General features: G+C 35.7%; 2 protein-coding genes across 2 annotated transcripts; one reads left to right on the forward strand and one right to left on the reverse strand.

Annotated features, from left to right (window-relative positions):
• The first annotated feature begins 3,671 nt into the window (after positions 1 to 3,671).
• On the forward strand, positions 3,672 to 5,015 carry LOC109190918 (uncharacterized mitochondrial protein AtMg00810-like). The gene is made up of 3 exons (XM_019341522.1): positions 3,672 to 4,014; positions 4,086 to 4,231; positions 4,896 to 5,015. Exons 1-3 carry the CDS (start codon positions 3,672 to 3,674, stop codon positions 5,013 to 5,015), a joined length of 609 nt encoding a protein of 202 aa, XP_019197067.1.
• Positions 5,016 to 9,157: 4,142 nt separating this feature from the next.
• On the reverse strand, positions 9,158 to 10,150 carry LOC109190919. The gene has a single exon (XM_019341523.1). It carries the CDS (start codon positions 10,148 to 10,150, stop codon positions 9,158 to 9,160), a length of 993 nt encoding a protein of 330 aa, XP_019197068.1.
• Positions 10,151 to 10,714: the final 564 nt, after the last annotated feature.

Consider the following 10,714-nt stretch of genomic DNA (forward strand, 5'->3'; position numbering starts at 1 on the left):
TTGTTTTGTTTGGTTTTGTTTTTGTTCGATGAATCGTTTTCGAGGACTAGTTTTCCCTTGCAACTACGTACTCAAAACATTGCTTTCGCAATTCCAAAATCAAATGGGGGCCGCTTTACCATTCATCATAACACTCCGTATCATTACGGATCTTCGATTGTCGCATCAAATCTAACTTCGCCTAGTAAATTAAAGATGTGTTTGGTTTAGAGTTGAGCATAATGAATGAGAATAAAAGTTATACGTATTATTTAGTTGACAATTTTTTAAATATAAATATGATTCTAATAATTCAGTCTTATTGTCCCTCCTCATAATTAAAAATGTTTACTTTTACCAATTATGATCATAATTAAAAGTGTTCACTTTTAATATTTTTAAAACTATAGGCGACATATATACCAATTGAGTGAGTCTCATGTGAGATTGTTTCAAATGCATATCCTTATCCGTAAATACGGGTCGGGTCATGATGGACATATATTTAATAATTATGCTAGAAAATGTAATACTAATTATAAATAAATTGTTTGTTACTCACAAAGAAAAGTGTAATACTATAGAGGAAAAAATTAATAATTTTTTTTGAATGCTACTAACTTTATTACAATGTAGTATCTGTTCATATACTTTCTCAATCTACTAAAACACAAAGAGCCAATAACGCCTCCACTGAAGTGGAACTCACAACATTCCAAATGGAAGTCTAACCCGGATACCATTAGACCACATGGTCTTGGTGAGGAAAAAATTAATACATTTAAACAAAAATGTAATATTTCGGGTTGAATAGTTATGAGAAAAAATATAATACTAATCAAGGATAAATTATTTAATTATTATTTATGCGAAAAACTCTAATATTTATGACGAAAAACATATATAACTTTTGATGAAAAATGTAATACTTTTAAATCAAAATGTAATATTAAGAGTTGAAGGGTTACTTATGATGAAAATTTGTAATATTTATGTAGGAAAATAGAATACTTATCAAAAATCATGTCCATCTTATGGATGAGAATCCGCGAGACGGTTTCATAGAGAATTTGTCATACCAATTGCATTAACTCAAATAAAGTGAGTTTGACTTTTTAAATAGTCGGGAGTTCGAACTCATGTGTATGTAATAATATCATTAGGAGGACAAGACTGAATTAGTCTTATCATGATTCAAATACTATACAATGACCTTGTGATCTAGTGGCATGAAATGACTCTCTCAAATGGGAGGTCATGGATTTGAGCCCCACTGGGGGTCATATTGACTCTTTGTGTTTCAATAGATTGAGAAAGTAGCTATAAACATATACTATATTGTAATAGAGTTAATAGTAATAAAAAAAATACTAATTAATGCAGTATGTAAAAGGGGAAAAAAAAAAAAAAAAAAAAAAGGCATGCAATAATTATAGAGAAAATAATAGTAATGAAAATAATAGTTGAATTGTTGTAAATAGCAAGAGTTTGGTGTTATTGTACTCGTGTGGTCCGTCAGTAATGGCACAAGTCTTGGCTGTCGATCAATGATTTAGCAACACAGCCTACCCACCCAACTTCTAGTCTAGACCAAAGTCAGCTTACAAGAACTATCATTGACCATTTTTATTTATTTCATAAATAAGGATCACAGCTTCAACTGCAATCATTCATATATGCTCACCGACATTCAATTATATTAGACTGAATCTCAATTGTGTGAGACCGTCTCACGGATCTTTATTCGTGACTTGGATCGAGTTAATATGAAAATGTAATATTGATACTGAAAAATGTAATATTAATCATGAATAAAGTGTTTACTGCTTAATAAAGAAAAATGTAATACATACTTTTAAATCAAAATGTAAAAGTATTATATTTTTTCTTCAAAAATTATTACACTTTCTCTTATAAGTAACAAACACTTTATTCCCTATTAATATTATATTTTATAATATAAGTATTACATTTTCATCTTCATCCGATCCGTCTTACACAAGTTTTTGCCATTATCTTACATTTATGCTCTTTTAATCCTCTCATTTACTCCTATTTTTATATGTTACTCCGTATTTCGTATGATTAAGGAGATTTGACATACTCCGTAATATTTTATTTAAAAGTATTAGTGGATAAAGATTATATATTTAGAATTTATAAAGAAGTCTATTATATGTAATCTCTAATCTTAGTCTTTAAATTTTATTCTCTAGTGTGACGAGTTTTGATAAGTTATTTTTTTTTATATATGTTTTCTAATAGAAGTGTTTATATTAAGATTTTATGTATAAAAATACAAATTGAGAGTAGAAAATGAGAGTACATATAACATTTTCTATCTATAAAATAGAGAGCTCCTCTCCACCTCTCAATTGATGGTTGTAGGAACAATAAGAGAATTCTGCTGAGCAAGTTGCCATTGACAACTGTTAATACGTTCGATATGAGTGCTTCATCAACCAATTAATTTATTTAAATTAAAACAAATATACGATATGCCAATTATATATATATATATATATATATATATATATATATATATATATATATTAGCATATTATATGCGCGATGCGCGAAAATTCATGTCTAATATTAATATATTGATAAATATAAATAATTAAAAATTATAATTCGAATTATATATACACACATGTATTGACTCTGTGTGCTTCATTAGGTTGAGAAAGTATGTTTGAACAAATACTACAATTTAATAGAGTCAGTAGCAATATAGGTGTACGGAATGAGATTCGAACTCAAGCATGTGCTCCATCTTAACTAAAAGCCTAAGCTTATAGTTGGATTGCACATTAATAGATATATGCTCAACATATGGTAATAATAATGGAGTCATTAATATTAGTATGGACAATTTTATCTAATAGCATTAAAATGTACAACATTTAAAGTAAAATGTATACTTTTATTAACATACAAAAAGAGAGATAAATCAATGGATATAACATTGATTGAGACTTGTTATGTTTTTAGATATATATGACAGTTTCTTTTACTCAATCTTATGTTATTGTTAGACTAAAACTAAAACATGTCTAATTTTTCGATAAACTCTTCACACCTATTGTTTCCATTCAAAAACTCAAACCTGACTAAAAAAAATTGAACTCATTTTATTGAAATAAAAAATTGTAAGATATTTATAGATAATAATATACAGAGTGTAATATAACCTCTATATATATATATATATAATATATTGTTTATAATATAATCGTCCAACCGTGAAATCTGGTACATACTCGTACACCCATGCTCGATCATGACAATATCGTTTTAAATCCAATCCTCGTATTATTGCGTTCCATGTACTTGAGAAGATATTGAGATGGTACAACAGACAAAATGAGCTGTTGATGGAACCTTATAAATTGGAATTTTCTTTTTTTCAAGAAAAAATAAATAAATAAAGGCTACCTGTCAAATTTTAGTTTGATTGTGGAATGGTTCTTAATAGGGTAACGCAGAGGAAAGATTAATACCATACTGCTTCCTCGTCATTTAAGAGAAATAGGATTAGAAGCTGGCTAGCACCACACGTTTTCTCATATTTAATTTATTTTCACAAGAATTTGGATGTTCTCAAATGGACTGATCGATTAAATGTGTTACAATTCTTCCAGTTAAGTAATACAAAAAACTTTCCTACTATTAAAGATAATATTCTTGTCATGGGAAGTGATCAGAAATTGGTGAATCTCTTGTTATCTAAGTTGTCTGTAACTTTTAAAATTTGTGATTTGGGAGCTCCAAGTTTCTTTCTTGACATTGAGACTATACGAGAATATGGTGGAATGTTGCTTTCACAACGTCGTTATATGACTGATATACTGAGGCATACAGGCATGGCAGATTGTAAACCACTCGCCACTTCTATTCTTGTTTCACGTGTAGTACCTGTGTCTGAGTCCACTGAGCTATATGACGATCCAACGCAGTACCGCAGTCTAGCTGGGGCGTTGCAGTATTTGACTATTACGCGTCCTGATTTGTCATTTGCCATGAACCAGCTCTGTAAGCACATGCATGCTCCCACGGTCACGCATTGAGCTCAACTTAAACGTGTGTTGAGGTATATGTTAAAGGCACTATTGATTTTGGTTTGCATATACGTAAGTTTGTGACAAATGATCTTCATGCTTTCTCGAACTCTGACTGGGCTAGGTGTCCTGAAGATCGTAAGTCCACAAGTGGTTTTGCTGTGTTTCTTGGTTCAAATCTTGTATCTTGGGTATGTAAGAAACAACGAACTGTAGCTTGGTCCTCAATTGAAGCTGAATATAAGGCTCTAGCTGATGTGTGTACTGAGGTGATTTGGATTATATCTTTGCTACGTGAGATTGGTGTTACTAATATTCTTGTTCCCAAGTGATAATCTTGGTGCTACCTACATGTGTGAAAATCCTATATTCCATGCTCGTACCAAACATATATATAGAAATTGATTATCATTTTTTGTTCGTGATAAAGTGGCTGCTGGTGATATATATTCAAGTTAATTTTATTTCTACCAAAGATCAACTTGCAGATACTTTCACAAAAGCTCTTCTAAAATCTCATTTTTCGTTTTTTAGAGACAAGCTACCCGTTATTAGGTTACCTTATGCTTAAAGGAAAGTATTAGGATTCTATGTTTCCTAGTTATGTTGTAACTCTTATCTTGTATTTATTTACTGTATTTTATAACTCTTTCTGATTAATCCAGAATTACAGTTCTCATCGACTTTTCTGTCTTCGGTGCCATGTGACTCAAAAGAAGTCAAGATGAGTTTTCCTTAAGAAGATGGATAAGTGTGGTGTAATTATAGGTATTCGTTTGATTTACTTCAAATCAAACTAATCAAAACTAAATTAATTGATTTGTTGTAATGCAAGTTTGTTGGTAACTTTTGCAGACCTTAGCTCGCAGGAACAGTGAAACAAAGAGCAGTATGAAGAAGATAAAGAAAAGTGAGAAGAACAATTTTATTGCCTTGCAATCTCTAACTTCAGTACAGGAATACAATAATATATAGAGTACAAATGTAACCTTCTCATTAAGTACAGAAACTGTTTCAGCTGTTACAAATTATCATAATAATGTCCATTAAGATTTTGATTTATAACACTCCCCCTTGGACATTATTTTGCCATAATCATGCCTCGTTAAAAACTCGCTAGAAAAACCCTGTGGGAAAAACCTAGTCGAGAAAAGAGTACACGATTTATGGATAATGCATGTGTTGCTTCGGTTGCCTCATTAAAAACCTTACACTGAGAAAACCCTGTGAGAAAAAAACTCAGTTAAGGGAAAAAGAGTACAATCGTAAACCTTCTGGGTTTAGGTATAAATCATAAGAGTATGTCTTTGATCTTCTGGATCGAAGTGAATGAGTTAATCTTCTGGACTAACAATTTCATTACTTTGAAGATGTTGTTGCTCCCCCTGAAGACAACAACCTTCCTAATCTACGCATACCAATTTTATATACATACTTTTCAAAAGTAGATGTAGGTAAGGACTTAGTGAATAAATCTGCTAGATTTTCACTTGATTGGATCTTTTGGACTCGTATTTCACCACTCTTCTGGAGTTCATGTGGATAAAAGAATTTTGGTGTAATATGTTTGGTGAGATTACCTTTAACATATCCATTACTCATTTGTGCAACACATGCTGCATTGTCCTCGTACAGGACAGTGGGGATCTTTCCATTATTCATTATTCCACACGAGTCTTGAATATTGTGTATTAATGACCTCAACCATACACATTCTTTGGAGGTCTCGTATAAGGCAATAATCTCAGAATGGTTTGAGGAGGTAGCTACTAATGTTTGTTTAACTGATTTCCATGAAATGGCAGTACCTCCAGAAACAAACACATATCCAGTCTGAGATCTAGCATTATGCGGATCAGACATAAAGCCAGCATCCGCGTATCCCACTAATGTGGTGTCTTGGTTTCTTTTAAATAGAAGCCCAAGATCCTTTGTACCTTGCAAATATCTGAGGATATGTTTTATGCCATTCCAATGCCTTCTGGTTGGAGCAGCACTAAAACGAGCTAGCATGTTTACTGAAAATGCAATATCAGGTCTAGTGCAGTTGGCAAGATAGAAGTGCTCCAATGGCACTTAAGTAAGGAACTTCTGGTCCCAGAATATCCTCATTATCTTCTTTAGGTCTGTACGGGTCCTTATCAACTTCAAGTGATCGGACTACCATTGGAGTACTAAGTGGATGGGACTTATCCATGTAGAATTTCTCCAATAACTTGTCTGTGTATTTGGATTGGTGTATGAATATCCCTTCAGGGATGTGCTCGATCTGCAGGCCGAGACAGAACTTGGTTTTTCCCAAGTCTTTCATTTCGAATTCCTCCTTTAGGCACAAGCATGCCCTCTTGACGTCCTTGCTCGTCCCTATGATGTTTATATCATCTACATAGATTGATATAATACAGAAACCATCAGTTGATTTCTTTGTAAAGATGCAAGGACTAATATCTTTATTTTCATATCCTTGTTTTAAGAGGAATTCACTCAATCGACAATACCACATTCTTCCTGATTGTTTTAAGCCATATAATGACTTTTGTAGCTTTACGCTGAACATATTTTTATTTGTATTTCCTTTACATAAAGGATTTTGGATGCCCTCAGGTACTTTCATATATATGTCAGCGTCTAGTGACCCATATAAATATGCGGTCACAACATCCATTAACTGCATTTCTAAATTCATTTTTACTGCCAGCGATATTAGATAACGGAACGATGTACCATCTAAGACAGGAGAGTAAGTTTGTTCAAAATCTATTCCGGGTCTCTGTGAGAACCCTTGAGCTACCAGTCTCGCTTTGTATCTGACCACCTCATTTTGTTCATTCCTCTTTCGTACAAATACCCATTTGGATCCTACTGGGATCACGCCTTTAGGGGTAAGTACAGGAGGACTAAACACTTTTCTTTTATTTAGCGAGTTGAGCTCAGCCTCAATTGCTTCTTTCCATTTCAACCAATCGGAGCGCTTCCGGCACTCCATTATAGTTTTTGGTTCTGAATCCAGATTATTGAAAGAAATGTGAAGAGCAATTGTAGAGGCGAATTGGTCGTCGACGACTGTTACATTTCTATTAAGATTTTCTCCTGTTTCGAAAAAGTTTATGGCAGATTCTATATTTACTTCAACCAAATCTTTCTCATTTGCTATCATATCTTGGTGAAGGTGTTCCGTATTCCCAGTGTTAGATTTATTTGTAGCACGTGCATTTACACTGGGTATTTCGTCTTCAGGACGATTTTGGAGTAACTGTGATTGTTTATTGTTTTTAATTTTCCGCGGATTTACATCTTTTGCACCAACTGGTCTTCCACGCTTCTGGCGTTGGATAGTGTCGGTGTTATTATTTGGTCCTTTGGGGACAATTATCCTTGATGGAGCATTTTCTGCAGGAATATAGGACCTAGTTACTCTTTTATAATCAGTAAACGCATCTGGCAGATTATTTGCTAGTTTTTGCAAATTTATTATTTTCTGAACTTCAAGTTCAGTTTGACTAGTACGTGGGTCAAGATATTGAAGATCTTTTTCATCCCATGAAATTTCGTGGCATTTTTTCAAAACTGGGCTTTTCTCTCCCCCTAATGCCGGGAAATGATCTTCATCAAAAATGCAGTCAGCAAACCGTGCAGTAAACTGATCTGTTGTCATAGGCTCAGAGTATTTAATGATAGAAGGGGATTCATACCCAACATAAATACCTAATCGACGTTGCAAGCCCATTGAAGAACGATGCGGAGGTGGTATAGGTACGTAAACCGCACAGCCAAAAACACGCAAATGAGAAATGTCTGGCTCATTACCACGTACAAGTTGTAGAGGGGAATAATCGTGATATGCAGTTGGCCGGAGTTGAATTAGGTTTGCAGCATGCAACACTGCGTGTCCCCAACAATTTACTGGTAGACTGGACCATTGCAGTAATGGTCTAGCTATTAGTTTAATTCTTTTGATAAGAGATTCAGCTAAACCATTCTGGGTGTGGACATATGGTATAGGATGTTCCACCTTAATTCCCATGGCCATACAATAATCGTCAAAAGCTGACGAAGTGAATTCACCAGCATTATCCATTCTTATGTTCTTAATAGGATAATCGGGAAATTGGGCATTCAACTTAATGATTTGGCTCATGAATTTTGCGAATGCCATATTTTGAGTGGACAACAAACACACATGTGTCCATCGGGTGGAAGCATCAATAAGGACCATAAAATATCGAAATGGTCCGGATGAAGGATTAATTGGTCCACAAATATCACCCTGTAGCCTCTGCAGGAAGACAGGTGACTCAAAATCAATCTTAGGACGTGAGGGACGAACAATAAGTTTTCCCTGTGCACATGAAACACATGTGTAATCTTTTGTAGAAAGAATGTTTGTCCTAAGAAGGTTATGTCCAGTTGTATTTGAAAGAATCCGGCCTATCATAGTTTGCCCAGGGTGACCTAAGCGGTCATGCTATAGACTGAAAGAATGTGTATCTTTAAACTTCACTGCGAGTGCAACACATGAGTGCTGGGCCCTGATATATGAATAATACAGGCCTGAAGAAAAGGAAGGAAGTTCTTCAATTTCCCTTTTCTGGTTATTGACCGTTTTGGTCAAAACAAGGAATTCTGTATTGTTTTTAGTTTTAGTTTCTATGTGGAAACCGTTGGACCGAATATCCCTGAAACTGAGCAAAGTTCTTTTTGATTGAGGATATAGGAGGGCTGAATCAATGATCAACTTTGTTCCTTTAGGAAGAATAAGTGAAGCTCTGTCGGAGCCCACAATAGGAATGTCATCATTCGCTATGGTTGAAAGGTTGCCTTTGTGTTCCTTGAACGTTTGAAAAAATCTCCGGTCTGTCAGAATAGTGTGCGTAGTCGCACAATCAACCAAGCATAGGGCTGATTCGTCTCCCATATCTCTAAAGAAAAAGAATGGGTATCAAGATAATGTCTAAGAATGATCCATTGTATTTATTCAAATAGAACAAAAGTGTTCAAAGATAAAGGATCCGTTATTCATATAGGACAAAAGAGTTCAAATATAAACATGCACGCAGGCATGAAGTAAAATGGATGTCCATAAGGGAAAGAGAGAGAGAGAAAAAAAAATAAGAGTATCACTCCTGATCTCCATAATCAGCTAGTTCATCGCCTAGCAGGTCATCATTCCCTAAGATGAGGGCATTTGCTTCAGTCAAAGATGATTGCCCAGAATCTTTCTTCTTTTGTCCTCCTTCCTGCTGGAGCATCTTTTGGTAAGCCTCGACTAGATGCTTAGGAGTCCTGCATGTCCTAGACCAATGTCCTTTGCAACCACATTTATAACATGGTTGCGACTGACCGGAGTTCTGTTGTGACTTGTTTGGTCTATTTCTTTGAGTTTGCTTGTACTGAGGACGAGAGTCACTACCGTTAGCTCCCCCTCTGCCACCTCGCTTTGGGCCCCTGCCACGACCTCTCCCCCTACCCCGGCCTCGACCCCGCCGATTGTTGCTCTGCTGGGCAACAGTGTGTGCTTCAGGCACAGGAGCAGCGCTAGTTGGACGCGCATTGTGATTTTGCATCAATAACTGGCTATGCTTTTCCGCCACCAGTAAATCCGTAATGAGCTCTGGATGCGTATCATATTTTGTATTCCTGTACTGCTTCTGGAGCACAAGGTCATTTGGATGGAACGTGGATAGGGTTTTTTCAATCAGATCCTCGTCCGTAATTGTTTGCTTACAGAGCTTCAATTGTGACACAATTTTGTGTAGGGCGGAGTTGTATTCAGTCACAGACTTAAAGTCTTGAAATCGGAGGTTAAGCCAATCATGTTGGGCCTGGGGGTGGACCAATGACGTCTGTTGGTCAAAGCGTGCCTTAAGAGATTTCCAGAGGACATAGGGGTCTTTTTCTGTTAAGTATTCATTCTTGAGGTCGTGGTTAAGATGGTGGCGGAGGAAAATGAGCGCTTTCGCCTTCTGGGCTGCAGTGCTCGTAGATGTCTCTTCAATGGTGTCCAGCAATTCTGTAGATTGGAGATATATCTCAACATCAAGCGCCCAAGTGAGGAAATTGCTTCCATCAAGGGCGAGTTCAGCGAATTCTCTTTTTGCGAGAGCAGCCATTTCTACAGAAAATATTTAAATGAGGACCAAAGAAATAGAATGTGTGGTCTAGTTTATTTCAATAAACAAAAGGCCCAAGGAACATATAATATTGCATACCAAAAAAAATGGTCCAAAAAAATGAGGGCTTGAAATAAGTATAAAAATGGCCCATTAGAATGAAGATGATCTATTTAAAAAATGGTCCAATCAAATAAAGATGGATGGATTTTTTTTTTTTGTTTTATGAAATAAAAATAGAACCCTAGTGCAAGGGAAATAACGCTTCTGGCGTTATTAAAATTTGAAGCCACTCCCCTGGTCATTTAATTTAGATAGAAAAACGGTTCCGATGAAACCTAAGAGAAAGCGGAGAGATTTCCGCCACTACCCGCAGAGTTCGCGGATGGCCACCATCGCCTCAAGCCAACGCCGCTCGCTGGTTGCCGGCGTCTCTCCACCGGCGATGGATTTCGAGTAAAGACAGCAGAGAGCGGAAGCCAAGATCGATCGATTGCCGCCATCTTCCATCACCTCTCGTCACAGACATCATCGCCGATCGTCTCAAGATCGTTGCCGAACGCA

This window comes from Ipomoea nil, unplaced genomic scaffold (assembly GCF_001879475.1).
Source record: "Ipomoea nil cultivar Tokyo-kokei standard unplaced genomic scaffold, Asagao_1.1 scaffold1596, whole genome shotgun sequence".
Lineage (NCBI taxonomy): Eukaryota > Viridiplantae > Streptophyta > Magnoliopsida > Solanales > Convolvulaceae > Ipomoea > Ipomoea nil.

What these genes read in the sequence shown, in the direction of transcription:
- LOC109190918 (XM_019341522.1), top strand. Translation starts at nt 3,672, where the DNA reads ATGGGAAGTGATCAGAAATTGGTGAATCTCTTGTTATCTAAGTTGTCT. An exon ending in ATTTGCCATGAACCAGCTCT is followed by an intron (nt 4,015 to 4,085) that starts GTAAGCACATGC and finishes TATATGTTAAAG; the next exon opens with GCACTATTGATTTTGGTTTG. An exon ending in GTTCAAATCTTGTATCTTGG is followed by an intron (nt 4,232 to 4,895) that starts GTATGTAAGAAA and finishes TAACTTTTGCAG; the next exon opens with ACCTTAGCTCGCAGGAACAG.
- LOC109190919 (XM_019341523.1), bottom strand. Translation starts at nt 10,150, where the DNA reads ATGGCTGCTCTCGCAAAAAGAGAATTCGCTGAACTCGCCCTTGATGGA.